At 38.2% G+C, this 18612-nt stretch overlaps 1 protein-coding gene across 9 annotated transcripts in view; it reads left to right on the top strand.

Moving 5' to 3' along the window:
• hecw1 (HECT, C2 and WW domain containing E3 ubiquitin protein ligase 1) overlaps positions 1-18612 on the top strand; it is a 215333-nt gene that overhangs the window by 188018 nt on the left and 8703 nt on the right. For 8 of the 9 annotated variants that reach the window (XM_062983799.1, XM_062983800.1, XM_016994434.2 and 5 more), the window contains 5 exons: positions 6630-6728; positions 7627-7756; positions 10104-10250; positions 10933-11047; positions 13052-13250. In XM_062983799.1, coding sequence (XP_062839869.1) covers positions 6630-6728; positions 7627-7756; positions 10104-10250; positions 10933-11047; positions 13052-13250 — 690 coding nt within the window. The remainder of the gene's footprint in view (positions 1-6629; positions 6729-7626; positions 7757-10103; positions 10251-10932; positions 11048-13051; positions 13251-18612) is intronic. The other variant, XM_008112885.3, reaches the window with a different exon arrangement.

Here is an 18612-nt window from a genome sequence, read left to right as displayed (position 1 = left end):
AAAATGTAGGAGAAAGAAATAACAAGGATGCCATTGTGGGGATCTACTACAGACCTCCAAGCCAGGCTGAAGACTTGAATGATGCCTTCTTAGAACATATGACCTCAGAAAGGAAAGATGTAATAGCAATTTGAAATTTTAACTATCCTGATAATTGTTGGATGACAATCTCTGCCAAGAATATCAGGTCCAACAAATTCCTAACTTGCCTTGCAGACAATTTCATTGTCCAGCAGGTGGAAGAGGCAACAAGGGGATCAGCTATTTTCGATTGGATTCTAACCAACAGTGGAGACTTGATAGGGATGGAAGTGGCAGATTTCTCAGGCAGAAATGACCATATTTGTCTAATACTTGTTATACAGTGGAAAGGAAAAGTGAAGCATAGTCAGACACTCACTCTAGACTTAAGAAAGATGGCTTCAGGAAACTTAGGGATCAACTGAATACTATCTCTTGGTCAGAAATAAATAAAAGGGAGTTTGTGCTGGATAGAAATTTCTGAAAACTGAGAAATTGGGGGCACAATTTCACAAATAAACAATGAGGACGGGAAAAGGAGGTATTTATAGAAACAGGATGGATGTCTAAGGAACTTTCAGTTGGACCAAGATTTAAAAGGGACAAGTATAAGAAATGGAAAAAGGGAGAAATCACTAAAGAGCAATTCAAAGGACAGCAGCATGTGTAAGGAGAAAGTTAGAAAACCAGGTCATGCTGACTAGAGAGGTTAAGAAGAAAATGATTTTTTAAAATGTCCATAGCAAAAGGAAAACCAAGGAAATGATAGGGCTACTACATATGAGTGATGGCAAAATGCTAACAGAGAAAAGACAGAATGGCTCAACAGCTTCTTTGCCTCAGTCTTCTCCCAAAAGGTTAACAGTGCTCAGCTGTAGTTATACAGCAGCTGTTGTTATGCATGATGTTACAACCATTTTTCTAGTGTTTCTGAGCTCCTGTTCTGGCAGCTTCAGAATATAGTAGCAGAACAAATGCTTTCCTTGCAAAAAGCCCTGGTTGAGATCCTGACATCAGGTATGATAGGATCAAACAGTAATATGAAGAGGACTTAGCCCTTAGGAACCACAGCCTGTGTTCGGCACATTGTCCAGATGTGACTTTCTGGTCTGATGAGAAAAAAAAAGTCAAATCCCCTTTCTGACAACTGTTTAAAGAACTGGTCTTGAAGGCACTCAGAGGGAAAGAGAAATCTGAAAAAGGCCCAATGCTTATATTCCAAAGCTATGTTCCAGGACCATCTCACAAAAGTGGTCCTGACTCATGGAAGAAAGTACAGTACTTTTATGTCAGAGAAGACTAAGATGAAATGTTAACTATGTATATGATCAAAGAATTTGAAAAGGCCCATTATTTTTAGCTTGGGCACTATAATAGTTTATGTAACAACTTCTTATAAAGTTAGGTAATAGGCTACTTTTTGCCTTCTTCTTTGTGTTAAAAAGAAAGGTACTCCAGTTCCAGAATGCACAGATCAAAGTACGGAAAAGTCTCTGCAAGCTGGGTAAAAGCAGGCATAATGAGTGGAAAGTATTTAGCTTTTATAGAAAGGTTGAGATTTAACACCTTTTCTGCAGCATGCCAGTGCATGAACATAGCTTCCTACACTATTTCATTCAGCGTTAAATATTAAATATATGTCATACTAGCTGAAAAAATATCTTTGAAAGGCAAAGGAAACTCAATGTAACATTAGAAAACCCCTCTCCAGATGAAACAGATGTCTTGTTACATTTTTTTTAATTAAAAATGAGATCTCCCCGTATCCACATTCAAACAGGCTTATCCTGAATCATTTAATTGGAATAGATTGAATGAATGTGACAGGAATTTGTTGTATAGCATACACAATAATGTTATGAATGAAAACAACAGAATATACACGTGCTCTACGTCTACTTCAGCAAATGTCTGAGGTTTCTTGGAACAGATCTTTACAATTATGAATGAGCAGGTGGCATGTGTACATAGCAAAAGAAATGGAAAGCCTATGGGTATAGTGATCAGGTGACATGTTCAATTTTAACAATGGCCATTGGAGGACAAAGGCAGAAGGAAAGATGTTGCCTAAAACATGGGTGATAAGATAAATTCATGAGGTTGGGTGTTAAATAGAGATGCGATGTGTGTAATGTTCTAGGAAACCATTGTCTCTATTCAGCCCACTGTCAATTGCCTGAAGTTTGTGGATTACTTCCAATTCTGCTTTTTCTCTTTCCAATTTTCCTTTGTTTTTGTTTGTTTGGTTGGTTGGTTGTTGTTGTTGTTCCAAATCTTCTACTCTGGGATGGAATGACCAAGAAGACGGAAGTGTTTTGCAGCAGGTTTTTGTGTGTTCTCATTCTTAATGTCTGATTGAAGTCTGCTTATCCTCTGGTGAAGATATTTGCCTCTTTGCCCAATATAGAGTGCTGAAGGCATTTGTTGACAAACGTTAGTATATATAACATTGGAGGATGAGCAAGTGAAAAGTATAATTAATCCTTCACATTTACTAGGGTTAGGGGCACAAGACCCCCATGAAAGAAATGGATATTTTTTTCAACTTGAGAGAGCACCTTTTTAGAATTTCTACATTTTCCAGTATGACTTAATGGTCAGCCCACTGAAAGCTGGCCATAGAATTGCATTGGAAGACCTAGAGATTCCTAGAGAGTTGTTACCTCTAGAAATCTCTAAGACCTCCAGCATGACTGACTGGAGAAAGTTGAATATAGAGTCATTTTGGAGGACCTAGAGATTTGTGGAGAAAACTCTTATTAATGAAATCTGTGTATAATCGTAGCCTCAAAAGTCAAAACTACAAACATTGTAGGTGATGTGATTGGGTCCTGTGATGACTATTTCCATGTGGGTGTGTGGGCAGAGTTAGCATCTGGCTGTGTAGGAGAGTTTCCTCATGTGTGTTGTGTGTCCTGTAGATAAATAACTGAGATGGGAACCTTTTTCTAGGCAAGTAAAGGCCTGCAACCAAGAGCCATTGTGAATACAGCATTAGTGTCCAGAATAGGCTGTGTTTCATTAATGATGCATCTGAGTGTATTCGGTTGGGAACTGTATGGGACTACTAATGGAGTTCTGCCATTACCTACTTTTAGTTTGTTCTGTGCTGGATCAGTCCTGGATACAGGTCTTGCCTTGTTGATTTGTTGGTTTTTTAACTTTCTTTCATGAGTGCTATATCTAGAGTTTCAAATTGCTATCTAAATTAAGGATGTTCCCAATCATGGAAGATTCAGGAAGGAGAAGGAACCATAGCAGACCACCACCCAAATAATACCTTCAGTTAAAGGGTCAGAATTAACTCACATAAGCACATTTTTAAAACCCAAGGCATAAATAGTTTAGGTCTTTGGGGTGTTACTCCCAAATTCCCCATTTGCTCTATTCCAGTTAGAAATAACAACAAGATTTAGGTGTTTGGCATGAATAACGATTCCAGCCCCACAGGATTTTTTAAAAGCCCTATTTCATATTAGAAATTGTGTGTCACAGCTAGGCATGATAGGTTAAATCTCTCTTTAGCACCCTCTCCATCTAGTCCATAGTCTAGAAATTGATACAGCAGATACACATATACCCCACTATATATAATGTTTGCAAAGATTTGAATAGAACCATTGTTGTTACTCTCCATTACTGGGAACAGAAGTGCTGTCATTGAAAGTAAACCTCTCTTTACTATCATTTATACATTACTAGCAATGGTGAGATAATAGCCATATCAAATCAGTTCCAATGTATCAATGGGCCCTTCTGCACAGCCCAAAATATGACAGGAATCAACATTTAAAATGCAAATTCCTGATGTATTTGGAGGCTTGACAGTGGGGGGGGGGGGGACTTTGTTTTTTCCATGTGGGTGGCCATATATCCACTTATGCCAATGCACAATCAGCATAGGTGGGCAGGGACATAGGCTCCCACCCCTCTCTGCCCCGTTTTGCCCAGAAAAGCAAATAAAATGCCTGCCTCCTCTCCCCAAGGTCCTCTTGCATCATTTGGCAGTGGCACGGAGCTTAGCCAAGCCTTGAGCCTCGGTAACAAGGCCTTTTCTCTGCTTTTCTGGATGAAATGGGGAGGGGCAGCAGAGAGAGGAGGCTGGCACAGCCATCCCCCCTTGGTTGCCTGAGCACAGGGAGCATGGGATGGATGTAGGGACACCTTCTGGGATCACAGATTGCAACCCAATACTTGCAAAGTTTGCAGATATTATTTTAACATGGAATAAACCTGGATAAACAGGTTTCTTCCAGGTTAAAATACATTAGCCTGGAGCATCATTTGGATGCCCAAAGCTAATGTGTTTCCTATGTTACATTATATGGCAGAGTAGATGGGGCCCAAGCTATAAAACAAAGAAAAACATTATGGGTACAATTGCCTGTAGATTTTGCATCACATTTTGTGTGTTCTACATATACTCTGTAGAATCTACTACCAAGTTTCAAAATATTTATCAGTAAAAATTACAGTAATCGGATTCTCCTTTTTTGTCAGACTTTTTTCATAGACTTCCAGCATAACTTGATATTCAGATGGAACAGTCAAACACAGCAGCAATATCTATTTTCAGGTGTACTTTGTCTTATTACAGAACTAGCTCACTAAAATTATACTTTCATATTCAACATGAGAAGAGTTAACTACCACCACACATTATATTTATATTGGTTTTATTTTAATTATTGCTCTTGTGATTAGTGTAATAATATTATAAAGAATTATAGGCAAGAAGAACCTCTTCCACAGAAGGATTTCAGATGAAGTCATCAATTCGTCAAATACAGCAAATTAGAAGATTACCCACATGATAGTTTTTGAGTAATTACAAGCCCACTTTACTGGGAAATTCTTCTGCATAAGCCCTGTAGAAATAAATGAGAGCCGTCTAGAAGCTTCCCTCTCTGGTTTTTTCCCCTTCCCAATGGAATAGAAAAAATATTTCTCACGCTTCATGGAAATCTTTCTTTAGCACCTAAGGTAAGGTAAAAGCTTAGAGATAAATTTTATCCACACTTCTTTTATCTATATTCTTTAAATGTCTAGCTTTAGGTACCTTTTTGGTATCCTTATTTATTATTTCCTCCCACAATATACTGCACCTCAACATAAGCATTTTGTTTAAAATGTACCAAGCAACAAATTTTTTTTCTCATATGGAAGCACCTGTAAGATTCATATACACATACATATGTGTTAATATCTATCATAATACCATAAGCACACTCATTGCTGATTTTTTAAAAAAACAATCAGCTCCCGAATAACAGATGTCTAAATTATGCTATTTTGTGCCCAAATGGTCAACGTTATTCCCATGTGGATAAATATGATAGGGTGGAATGAGGTTTTAATCTTGAGATCCCATTGAAAGCATTGCTAGCTTGGTTGATATTATAAGTTGTTCTATATTTTAGATGTTTGAAATGGTTCATGCATATCCATGTTCATTACTCAATGTTGCAATATCTTATATGCATCAGTAAGCTGTCACAGTCGAATTCAATTAACCAAAAATCTTTAAGTTTTACATGTTACATTAAGAGCTTTTTACATTTATTGGTTATAATGGCAGAATATTATTCGGACACATCCCAAACATAGGGTTGCGACTGTAGCTGTAATTTTCACACATACAGTTTTCACATTACTGCACATCAGCTTAAACATAGTATTATTCAATGTGAAGTTGACAGCCATCACATAAGCACAACACAATATATTGCTTAATATGGGAGAGCAATGTACAGTAAGCTTAGACTGAAGCTACTCAAGTAAATTCCTTCAGATATTTTGAAACTGGGTCAAAGCAGTTTTGAATTTACAAAAAGGGGGTTATGTTAGGCTGGTTTCATATTTTCTAAGGAAAAGTGTCTTAAATATTTGAAGCTTAAAAAATAGCTTTAGAAAATGAGACATTTCACTAAATAAATATTCTTTATTCAGTGCACCTTCAAATCATGAATTCTCTATAACAGTATATTGAGGCCTTGACAACTCACTACTAGACTTTTATAGAATGGGATATTATTAACTTGATTTATACCCCGCCTTTCTCCCCGTGGGGATTCAAGATAGCTAACAATCCCACACTTTAGTCAAGCTTAAAAAGTGCAATACAAATGTTCAAAAACAATTAAATAGTACAGTGTGGTAAAAACAGATTAAAATATAATGAATACACTTAAAATAGCCTTTAAGACTCACAGTGCCATCCCGCAATCACACCCATAACCTCCTCAAAGCCTGCCCCTTACGCTTCCCCAAATGCCTGCTGGCAGAAGATAGGTATTCTCAGAATGGGAAAGGGCAATGGAAACCCTCTAGACTTCTTGAGCATAGCCAAAATATTTTGATGGACTTGGATCCTGTCTATTTTTGGCAGGAAACGGGTGTCAAACTTGGTTAGTACTTGGACTAAGGAGTAACAGGTAGTGTAGGCTACATAATGACAGAACAACTATGAGTATTCTTTTCCTATGAAAATCCTATGAAATTCATGCAATCACTTTTTGTTGCTGGACAATTTGAAGACACATTCACATATTCACCAAAATTTTGGTCTCCTGAATCATATCTTTTTCTTTTTTTTCTCTTTACGACAGGTTTCGGTTCAGTGGCCGTATCCTTGGCCTTGCTCTTATTCACCAGTACCTTCTTGATGCTTTCTTCACAAGGCCATTCTACAAAGCATTGTTAAGGCTGTGAGTATTTGTAATGGAGAGTTAGATGCAATACTGTATTTTCCTCCTTTTAGATGCAGGAATTAAACACACATCTATAGAAATAAGTCCCATTGAATTCAGTGGGGCATGTTTCTAATGTCATGCATGGCTGAGATCAGCCTTCAGGTTATGCTGTATGGCACCTACCACCATTACTTAAAAATAAGGCATAAATAACATTTCATACTTTCCAAAATACCCTTAGCTTTGTGCTCATGTGTTCAAATAGCTGTGGGAGGTGGGCATGGGAAGAAAGTAAATCAAGTAAAGATGAAAAATATGAGGCCAAACTTTAAAGATTCAGTTACTTGCTTTGGTTGTATGTGCTGTGGGTCACTGTGGCCATCCTTACTGTGGCATCATTTCTTGCAAGCCCTGTCTTTCCAAAATGTTCCATAGCACAAGTGGAAAAGCTATGGAAAACCCTTTAAGTGGAATGAAAACATTAGTGGGCCATGTATACAGACAATTTTCCCCACTAGAAAATAATTGATTGTTCAACTGGTTTTCTCACCCAAATCAACATACCATTATTTCAGGGCTGTAGCCGGGGGGGGGGGGGTGGTTCAGCCCCCCCCCCCCCCGAAATCAGGCCACGGATCTATCTGGCAAAGCATCTAGTTTCCAAGAATGGCCAGCCAGGTTATTCTAAGAAACCCACAGTAAGATGTCAAAGTAACAATTGTCCCCAGCACTTGGCAATTTTTCTGGTTCCATTTAGCAACCATGGCTACAAGTCAGATGTGCAAACTTTCTTGTGATAGATGAGCAAATGCTCATAGCTGCTTGGCTTTAAAATGGGGGCACTTTGTTGCCTGTGAAATAAATCAGAATGCCAGAAGTTTGCAGCATTGTTTGTGTTCTGTTGCCTCACCAGGCCGTGTGATCTTAGTGACTTGGAGTACCTGGATGAGGAGTTCCATCAAAGTTTACAGTGGATGAAAGACAACAACATCACTGATATCCTGGATCTCACTTTCACAGTTAATGAGGAAGTGTTTGGACAGGTAGGTAGGTGCATGGGAAAAACCTCAAATATAGAGGTGAAACAAGTAAATTCAAACTGGAAGGATCTAATTGTGGAACTAAATGACAGGAAACAAAGAGAGCTAGACATTAAGCAGCAGAAGACCTTCAAATACATGCTGCAGTCAAGTTTGGTAATATTGGAAGGAAAAGGATGTTGACTGAGAAAGGTTGCAATAAAGGCAGTAAGGAGGCAGGGAAGTGAAAATTATTACTTTCAATAAGGTGTGTTTGCATTGCAGGGGTGATTCAGTAAAATATGCAAATAATTGGTAATAGCATCAGAAAATCTGTACTGTATTTTAAAAGTGTTTTATCTCCACTACCATCTTAAGTAACCACTATTGTCTGGGTATGCAGTTTCTAATTGAATCATTCATAAAATCATAAAGCTACCAATGAGTATTTCTAATAAATAGCATTAGAAAATGCATATCCTGGCAACATTGGGTACATAAGTTAGTTTTTAATAAATGTTTGTCTTGAGTGAGTCACACATGTACAAATATGTGAGGGGAAGTCATAGGGAGGAGGGAGCAAGCTTGTTTTCTGCTGCCCTGCAGACTAGGACACGGAACAATGGCTTCAAACTACAGGAAAGGAGATTTCACCTGAACATTAGGAAGAACTTCCTAACAGTGAGGGCTGTTCGGCAGTGGAACTCTCTCCCCCGGACTGTGGTGGAGGCTCCTTCTTTGGAGGCTTTTAAACAGAGGCTGGATGGCCATCTGTCGGGGGTGCTATGAATGTGGTTTCCTGCTTCTTGGCAGGGGGTTGGACTGGATGGCCCATGAGGTCTCTTCCAACTCTACTATTCTATGATTCTATGATTCTAAAGAAAGGTACAGACAATCCCCTTTTTAAATGCAAACTGAAATTGCCTTGAGCTTGAGTCACCCTCTCTCAGCTTCAGTGGAAGTTTTTTTCATCAGCTTTCCTTTAAAATATGTTTTCATACATTGATTGCTTCCTTGACTGGTAAAGAAGTCCTGGTCGTGGCCTTCAGTGCTGTGGCTTTTTGCTTCATATTAGACCTCATGTTGGGCCTTTTCATGGCTTGACCACCTAAATGGCACATGCGTGTGCTGACAAAGTTCAAAAACAACATATCCCTGGTATTTATGTTTGCAAATTTGGGCTTTAAAAGAAAAAGCAATTGATTTTCTTTTTAAATGTATTGAAATATGTACATGTAGTCCATCATCATAAATAAGAATGGCAATAAATCGCAAAGATGAAATAAAAAGTTGGAATGATCAATTTTAGTTGGCTGGACAAAACAAAAATCAATATTTTATACTCACTTTTTGCCTTCTGTTCATCTCACCTAGCTCCCCCCCCCCCCCCACCAAACCTGGACTCTCAGGTTAGAGCCATGTTGTGCGTAAACTATATATATGAATCTTAAACTAGAATATAGATTGAGCAGCCCTTATCTGGAAGTATCTGAAAAACCCAAAATTGTCCACATGGGTGACTGATATAGCAAGACTTTTGCTTTCTGATGGTTCAATATACACAAAATTTGTTTTATGTACAACATTATTAAAAATTCTGTATGAAATTTAGATTCAGGCTATGTGTTTATTATTATTATTATTATTTATATCTCACTTTGCTCTCTTAAACAAGACTCTAAGTGGTTAACAACTTTAAAGACAATACAATTTTAAAGCTACATCATATAAATATTAAAATAGAATTGTTAAAAAAATCAGTTTAAAATCAAATAAAGCCACTACAAAATGTTTTTAAAAATAATAAAAAATACTACACGGCACCTCCTGGCTCATTTTTAAAAAACTCCTTTAAAAGTTTGCCTGAATAAAAAGGTTTACGCCTGCTGCTACCTATGAAACAAACTCTCTGCCTAGGGAGAACAGAATGGCCACATCTGGGAGAGAGTCATTCTGGCTTCCTAAGGAAGATCCTCTCTTAAATTCCCACCAACCTTGATTGCAATAGTGATAGGACAGAATGAAAGGCCTCTCCGAAAATCTAAGGACCCAGGAAGTTCATACAGAAAGTTACAATCTGCCAAATAGTCTGAACCTGGCATCCAGCTGCCCTAGTGAGCTTCAAGCATTTGAATTTAAGCCTTCTCAGTCCAAGTGGTAGGTATCAAAGTCACATCATTTGAAAACATTGATAACACATTCTCAAAATATAATACAAAGCAGCATAATGCATAATTTTTCTAAAAGCTCTTGGAAAATAAACACTGAAAACTGCTTTTTGGTCAATACTTGAATTTTGAAACACTTGTTGCTATAAGTTCATTTGCATAGCACTCTAATATTTACTTTTGATGATCAATGTGTTTCGCAGGTAACAGAACGGGAGTTGAAATCTGGGGGTGCAAATACACAGGTGACTGAAAAGAACAAGAAGGAATATATTGAAAGAATGGTGAAGTGGAGAGTGGAAAGAGGGGTTGTTCAGCAGACAGAAGCTCTAGTCCGTGGCTTCTATGAAGTAAGTTGCTACATTTGGTGAGTCAAGTTGTCAGGATCATGGGCAAAAAAGCAATCCAATGACAGTAAAGGAAGTGTTCATTCTGTCTAGAACTAAGTAATGAAATGTGTCTGTTCTAACAGAGATATATTGTGTAGATTATATATATAATACTAGATAATCAATAGTTGTTCTTGAAGAAAACATTTGTTTAGCCAAACTGCTATTGACTGTAATGTTAAAAATAAAAAACCAATGTTTGTTTATATAGACTGGGGGTGGGGTAGCTTACATGGTTTTGTGTGTGTATGTCTCACTGGTACAAGAATTATAAAAGACCTTCAAAGGCATGTCTATGTTTCTGTATTCTTCATTTTGTAAAATTACTAACACATCTGAAGATTTATTGATCATAATATTTATATGTTATGTACTTTTAAGATTATTGGTGGGATGGGAGAAATAATTTAATCTACAAATACTGTGTGAAGAAAGGAGTGAATAAACCTGTGTGATCAAGAAATTTGTATTGTCTGCATATAGTAAGAACTTGCTTCCCTAATCCTGAAAATGCAGTTATCAGTCATGTACCAACATATCAAATTTAGATAGGATAGTAGATTTACATATATTTATTAGTTAAATGCTATTTTTGCCATTTCTTTTTTGCAAAGATATGTATACTCTGCATTTTATTTTTCAGGTTGTAGACTCGAGGCTTGTTTCTGTGTTTGACGCAAGAGAACTAGAATTGGTTATAGCTGGAACAGCTGAAATAGACCTTAATGATTGGCGCAATAACACAGAATATCGGGGTGGTAAACTATGCAGTTGCTTTTCTTGCCATCTTCCATTTCATATATCCTTGCTCTCATCTTCCTGCTGGAAATTATTCTCACAGATCTCTTTAAGACAGTGGTTCTCAGCATGTGGGTCCCCAGATGTTTTGGCCTTCAACTCCCAGAAATCCTAACAGCTGGTAAACTGGCTGGGATTTCTGGGAGTAGTAAGCCAAAACACCTGGGGACACACAGGTTGAGAACCACTGCTTTAAGAGATCATTTGTCCTGTAGCAGATTTCCCTTTCTTGATGACAATTTTGGGTTGCTGTTCACATAAACCCCAGATAATACGGCCATTGGTGAGGGATCATGCAGCTTGAAGTCCAAAAAAGTTACTAACCTGAAAGTTACTATGTTGTGGAAGGCTGGCCTATAAAAGGCAATGGACTAGCAATCTTCAGTGACAGTACTGCTGATCCCCTTGCCTCCTTATGACCATACTATGCTTGTCTTAAAACTCCCACATAATGACAATGTTTAGGAATAGAACACGGAAACTACACATATATCGGGAGTCTATAGAACTGCAGCACAGATGGTTGTTTGTGAACCTGCAGGCACCATAAGAATTGTTGACAATCATTATACTAGTATATGCATCTAATTCTTGTTATAATGTATGCAGTTGAGATTGTATCCATGCTAAAAGATGACCATGGCTAAATTTGATATGAGCATATAGGGACAGTGCTTAGAGGGTACGTTGTCCTACAAGCTATAACATCATTATTCTGATGCACTGCTTCTTAAACCGTGGGTCCTGGACCTAAATGGGGGTCCTCTTAGCTGAATATTGGGGTCACAAAAATTTTGGCAACAGTAAAAGATTTCGGAATGCCTATTTGCATAAATCCGTTAGCAACAACATGCAGGGTGTACAGTGGGATTGCAGAAAATGCTTCAGCTGTATTGCACAAAAAAAGAAAATTAGTCTGCCTAGCAAGTCTTGCAAATGCCAATTTATTTTCAGCAAATACTTGATTTTTATACTATTCTATATTTATATACATAAATTATGTAAAATAATTTCAGGCAGAAAGAGGTAGTGAGTCAAAAAGATTTAAGAAGCTCTGTTCTAATGTAGTGGCCATGGCTCCATTATATGGAATCCTGGGATTTGCAATTTAGGGAGAGGCATTTAGAAGTCTTAGCCAAAGAGCTCCTCCAGTGCCCCTCCAAATTACAATTCCCTGGCCTCCATGGCAGTTAACAATAACACTATAGTTGTGTTGTGTGAATGGGTCCCTCTCAGTCTCGATATATTTATATATATATATATAGCTTTGTACAATATTTTCCAGAGGCAGGAATACAATACACATTTTTTCAAATATCTGTATGAAATGTTTCTATGTTTCTTGCAATGTCATGTGAAAATCTGGAATGTGCAATGAAACACAAAGATTATCGGATGATTATTCTTAAAATTAGGCCCCTGGTTTTGTCAAGATTGATATACATGTATAGCATTGGGAGTTGGCTGTACTTATGCCATTTTTCACACCAACTTTTATGAGTATGTTACATATTAAACTTATTTAGATCTATGGTGTTCAAATTGTGTTTCAGGGACCTCTGTCACACATAGGAGGGTTTTTTCATGACAAGATTAGTAATGGGGAAGGCCTTTCCCCACTGTTTCTAACCTTTCCTTAAATTGTACTCCACTGAAAAGGTTGGCATGCACTTAAGGTCATGTAAAGTGTCAATGACCTGCAAAAGCCCCTTCCATCTCAGAACCCTATGTAAATATGGAAGGATTCTACATCAGACACACAGGAACTGAGGCAGGCCACTTGATGCATAAAGTATTCCTTGAAGATTAAAAAGCACCCAGCTCTACTACTACTAGAAAAAATAATAATAAAAAGGCAGAGAAGGCAGAAAAAAACATAGTATTAGATTTCACCTTCATGACCATTTGTGGCTTCCCATTGAATGTTTCTAATCCATTTGTCTTTTACACACTTTCTGTTTTAGGTTACCATGATGGGCACATTGTAATACGGTGGTTCTGGGCTGCAGTAGAGAGATTCAACAATGAGCAAAGACTACGGTTACTACAGTTTGTCACTGGGACATCTAGTGTACCATATGAGGGGTTTGCAGCCCTCCGAGGGAGCAATGGATTACGGCGCTTCTGTATAGAGAAATGGGGCAAAATAACATCTCTTCCAAGGTATCCTTCAATTTTGAATACATTTCTAAATCCATTGCTGAGATTAACCTTAAAACATTTGCTTGGAATTATTAATTTTTCGTTGCAGCGTGTGCTTCCTTTCCATCTCCATGCCTAAAGGCACATTGTAGACAATAGTATAGTATACACAAAGCTTGGATAAAGTTGCTTTGTTGAACAACACTTCCTAGATTTCCTCCAGGCACCATAGCCACTGGCTACAACGGCAGAGGATACTGGGAAGTATGGTCCAAAAGGGAGATTTTTCCCAAGCTCTGGTGTTATACACCTAACAGAAATAAATTAAGCTCAAGTTAAATAAAATACAAGTGCAAAAACTAACATTTATGGCCCATAAGTCTTACCTGTTTTTTGTAGAAGTTGGACCTCACACAAATTTCCCATAGAAACAGTAATCACAAAATGCACATGAAATAAAAGTTGGTTTTTGACATACTGGTTCATGCTGGACTATGCTCTTTGATCATGTGATTACTCTGTTGGCAGAGTTAAATGTTAACTGTTTTAACTGTGTTTTCATTGCATTTTAATGTTTTATTATTTAAAAGTTTTTGTGCTTTATTTATTTATTTATTTATTTATTTATTTATTTACAGTATTTATATTCTGCCTTTCTCACCCTGAAGGGGACTCAGGGCGGATCACATTGCACATATAAGGCAAACATTCAATGCCATAACATAGAACAGAGACAGGTGCAGGCACGGGCTGGCCTCGAACTCATGACCTCTTGGTCAGAGTGATTTGTTGCAGCTGGCTGCTAACCAGCCTGTGCCACAGCCTGACTGTTTTTTAAAGGCATTGAATTATTGCCACATTGTGAAGCCGCCTTGAGTCCCCTCCAGGGTAAAAGTGTTGTAAATAAATAAAATAAATAATAATTATTTAAATAATAGAAGACTCAGACTGGAAGTGATGTATAAAAATCAGACTGAAAGTGATCCAGGGAGGAAAGAACTGCAGCTATTTCAGGCAGTTTCTGCTTTATCCATATCAGTATGTGTTCAGGTCAAAATGACTGGAAGTGATGTTATCTATATCCAGGTAGCTGAGTATCAGATTTGTCTCCCATCTGTTTTACAAAGATTTAAGAAAATGTGTTTCATAGACAGAGAAAAAGAGAAACAATTTTGCACTTTGTGCTCCATGGAAGATATGTGGATACAGACATGATAAACTTTAGCTGCAATCAATTTTCTTTTCCTTTCTTTTTTTTTGTCTATAGTTTTTGATATCTTTTCTCTTTTAATTTGAGAAATGTATGAAGATCAGCAAAAACACTTTGTAGCGTGGCAGTAACAATTGTTAAGCTTCATTATATTCTCCTGTATATTTGTTGGAAAGAATGTGGATTGGTTAGAAAAACAAAGAAATCAGCTTAAAATGTGACAAATCAAACAAAAAATACAAAGGACACCTCCTCAGCTTATGAAAAACATTATATAAAAAGAAACAATCAGTATTTAGCTGCCCTTTCATAATACTCCAAACCATGCTACAGTTGGCCTCACCCTCATAGGGCTGTTCATATAGAAAAATGATTGTTCCAGTGTATTTGCTTGAACAGCTTATGGCAAACAGACAATATAGCTTTTTTCATGTCTGTAACGTCATACTTCACATAATATATTGACCAATCTCCCTTAACATGGTTGCGTTCTCTTGTCAAGTAGCTGTAGTTCCTGGACTATTTTCAAGACAGCTACATGTACACACTGTAGTAAGGTTACCGGAGCATAAATGACTTTCACAAAGTTATCTCTGGCCTGATAAGGTTGTACTGATACATCAGCAGAAGCTTATTAAATGTACTCCAAGTCACCAAGGCCACCTGGCATCTAGAGATAACAATTAAAAAGCATTCTGAACAGATCCTTTGCCAGGAGTGCAACCCTCTCTAAAACAGTGTGAAGCTAAAAAGATTAATCGCTTAACAGAATGTCTGAATAATATCTCACTTTGCAAGCCGTCATGCAGCCCATTGCTCCATCAGATCACTATTTGAAATCATCAGAATGCGCACCTGTGTTAGATGAAAGGAGGAGAAATAGTGAAAGGCTATCATGTCCTGCTCACTTCAAAGGATCAGTCTGAACGCAGATCAGAGATGGCTGCTCTCAAATCCAATCTTTATTGAAGAACACATGACTTTGGAAAAGTCAGGAATGACCCAATGTTTACATACAACTATTTTTATAACTTTTGATGCTACGTAACACCACACGTAAATATCATCATCAAGTCCCACCCCCAATATCACATTACTACCATTTTCACACACTAGACCAATTATAATTGTTTATACTTTCGGCCCCAAGTTCCCAGGCATATTCTATCTTCTTCTGCCAGGTGCTCCTGGGATTGTTTATGTTATGACTCCCAGTTACAGGGCTGAATTACCAAAGCCCTGTAACTGGGTTCCATGACATGGTGCCCTCCTTTTCTTCGTCCTCCTCTTCGGTTCTTCTTTCATCACAAGCCTGAAACAAAACAATAATTCTATGTGTCCATTTTGTCCAAAGTACCCATATATTTTTTCAGTAAGCTACGATGGAATACAGGGTGTATTTTCCCTAAACTTTTTGGCAATGCCAACTGGAAAGTCACCTCGTTGATAACACCCTGTATTCTAAATGGTCCAATATATTTAGGGCCCAATTTTTTCGAAGGTAGCCCCAGTTTGATGTTTTGGGTACTTAGCCACACTAAATCTCCTTTCTCCAATTTATCACCTTCCACCCTCTTTCTGTCTGCGAATACTTTATACTTTTTATGTGCTTCTTTTAAGGATGCAGTCACTTGACTCCAGCATTCCATCATTTGCGCTTTCCATTTCCCTGCCTCTGTTCCCTCATTCTCTGTCCATCTCGGCAGCTGGGGCAGAGGCTGTATTTCATACCCGTAAACTACTTCAAAGGGGGTTTTATTTGTTGCTGAATGTATAGTCGAATTAAAAGCTAGTTCTGCAAAAGCCAACCACCGAGACCAGTCATTTTGTCTCATGTTAGAGTACATTCGAAGGAACTGCCCAAGTGTCTGCTGAGTACGTTCTACCGCCCCATTTGTCATGGGGTGAAAAGCAGAACTTAAACTCCTTTCTGCTCCTAGCATTTCCAGGAATTTTTCCCAAAATTTTGCTGTGAATTGTACTCCTCTGTCACTGACCACTCTACTGGGACATCCATGCAGTTTGTAAATGTGGTTTATGTACAATTCAGCTAGTTTCTCGGCTGATGGTAGTTTCGTCAGTGCTATAAAGTGGGCCTGTTTAGAAAACAGGTCCAATACTGTCCAAATATAACGATGTCCTTTGCTAACCGGTAGTTCCCCCACAAAGTCCATAGCTACACATTCCCAAGGTCTGGTAGGTTCTGCTACTGTTTGTAATAATCCCATTGGCTTCCCTCCTCTCGATTTATTTCTGGCACAATCATCACATTGAACAACATAATTTTTTATGTCCTTCCTCATCCCTGGCCACCAGCAATGTTTTGCTATTGCTTTTGTTGTTTTTGTAATTCCTGTATGACCAGCGCTCTGGTTGTTGTGAAAACGATGCAAAATCTTGATCCTTAATGTTGCTGGGATATACAGTTTCTTGTTCACAAACCAAAATCCCCCCTTCTGCTCCCCCTGTTCTGCATTGGATGCGATCCACTGGTCTCCTTCATAAGACTGTTTCAGCTCGTTTCCCCAATTATCTTTTCCGTCGAGTTCAACCATAGCAGTGTTCTCCTTTTGGGTTTGTGCTCTTGTTCTGACAGCTAAACCCCATTGTTTGTCAGAGAATATTGTTCCCTCTTTTGCTGTGGGTATTCCTTCGTGTTGAGGCATGCGTGAAAGAGCATCTGCCAAGACATTCTGCTTCCCCTGAAAAAACTTTAATTGGAAATCGAACCTGCTGAAGTATTGTGCCCATCTAATCTGTTTGGGGGACAATTTTCGAGGGGACTTTAAATACTGGAGGTTCTTATGGTCAGACCAAATTTCAAATGGGATTCCGCTTCCTTCGAGAAAGTGTCGCCAGCATTCTAAGGCTTTTAATATGGCTAGTGCCTCTTTTTCCCATATCGGCCAACATTTTTCAGTTTCGCTGAACTTCCGGGACAAATATCCACAGGGTTTTAAGTTCCCATTTTGATCCTTTTGCAATAGTACTGCCCCATACGCACAGTCTGAGGCATCGCAATGGATTATGAAAGGGCTCCTGATATCGGGGTGTTTTAGAATGGGTCCTTCTGTGAAGCATTCTTTTAGGGTTTCAAATGCCTTTTGGCATTCTGGCGTCCAACTTAGTTTGGCGCCAGGAGCTTTTACTTTTGCTGTCTCTCCTTTCCCTTTTGTTTTTAAAAGTTCAGTAAGGGGTGCAGTTATTTGCGCGAAGCCTTTTATGAAGGATCTATAAAAATTTGCAAACCCCAGAAACGATTGCAATTGCCTCCTTGTTTGAGGCACTCCCCATTCTTTTACATCTGATACTTTAGCTGGATCCATAGCTAACCCTTCTGGAGATATCCGATACCCCAGAAAGTCAATTTGAGTTTTATTAAATTCACATTTGGACAGTTTTGCGTACAGCTTTGCTTCTCTTAGTCTCTGCAAAACTTCCCGGACCAATTTCACGTGCTTTTCCTTATCTTCAGTCACAATCAAGATATCATCAAGAAATATGAATACCCCTCTGTACAACAATGGGTGCAGTATTTCATTTATAAGCTGCATAAAGCACCCGCCTCCATTTTTTAAACCGAAAGGTAAAATTTTATATTCAAAATGGCCGAATGCGCAGGAAAATGCAGTTTTCCAAGTATCTTCCGGTTTGATCCTTAATTTATGATATGCTTCAATTAAATCAAGTTTAGTAAATATGCTCCCTTTTTTCAATACGGTAATTAAATCCTTTACTAAGGGCATAGGGTATTTATTGTCCTTAGTAATTGCATTTAAATTTCGATAATCAATGCACAATCTTAGGGAGTTGTCTTTCTTTCTCCTGAATAACACTGGGGCCCCGAGAGGAGAATTGGATGGCTTAATGAAGCCCCGCGCCAGGTTTTTATCAATGTATTTCCTCAATTCCTCCTTCTCCTGCACAGACATGGGATACACTTTTGGTTTTGGTAAGTTTGCTCCGGGGGTTATTTCAATTTCTACTTCTATATTCCTTTTGGGAGGTAATTTACTTGCCTCTTTCTGATTGAACACATCCACAAAGTCTCTGTATTCCGGTGGCAATAGCAGTGGGTCTATTTCACCTTCTTCATCTCCCTCGTCCTCCTCTTCTGCAATCTTGCTTATCTCCCATTGCGTCTGCTGTTCTTTAAATGCTAGGCTCTTTCCT

This window comes from Anolis carolinensis, chromosome 6 (assembly GCF_035594765.1).
Source record: "Anolis carolinensis isolate JA03-04 chromosome 6, rAnoCar3.1.pri, whole genome shotgun sequence".
Taxonomy (NCBI): Eukaryota; Metazoa; Chordata; class Lepidosauria; order Squamata; family Dactyloidae; genus Anolis; species Anolis carolinensis.
The sequence above is the reverse complement of the archived record's forward strand: the minus strand, read 5'-3'. Positions and strand labels throughout refer to the sequence as shown.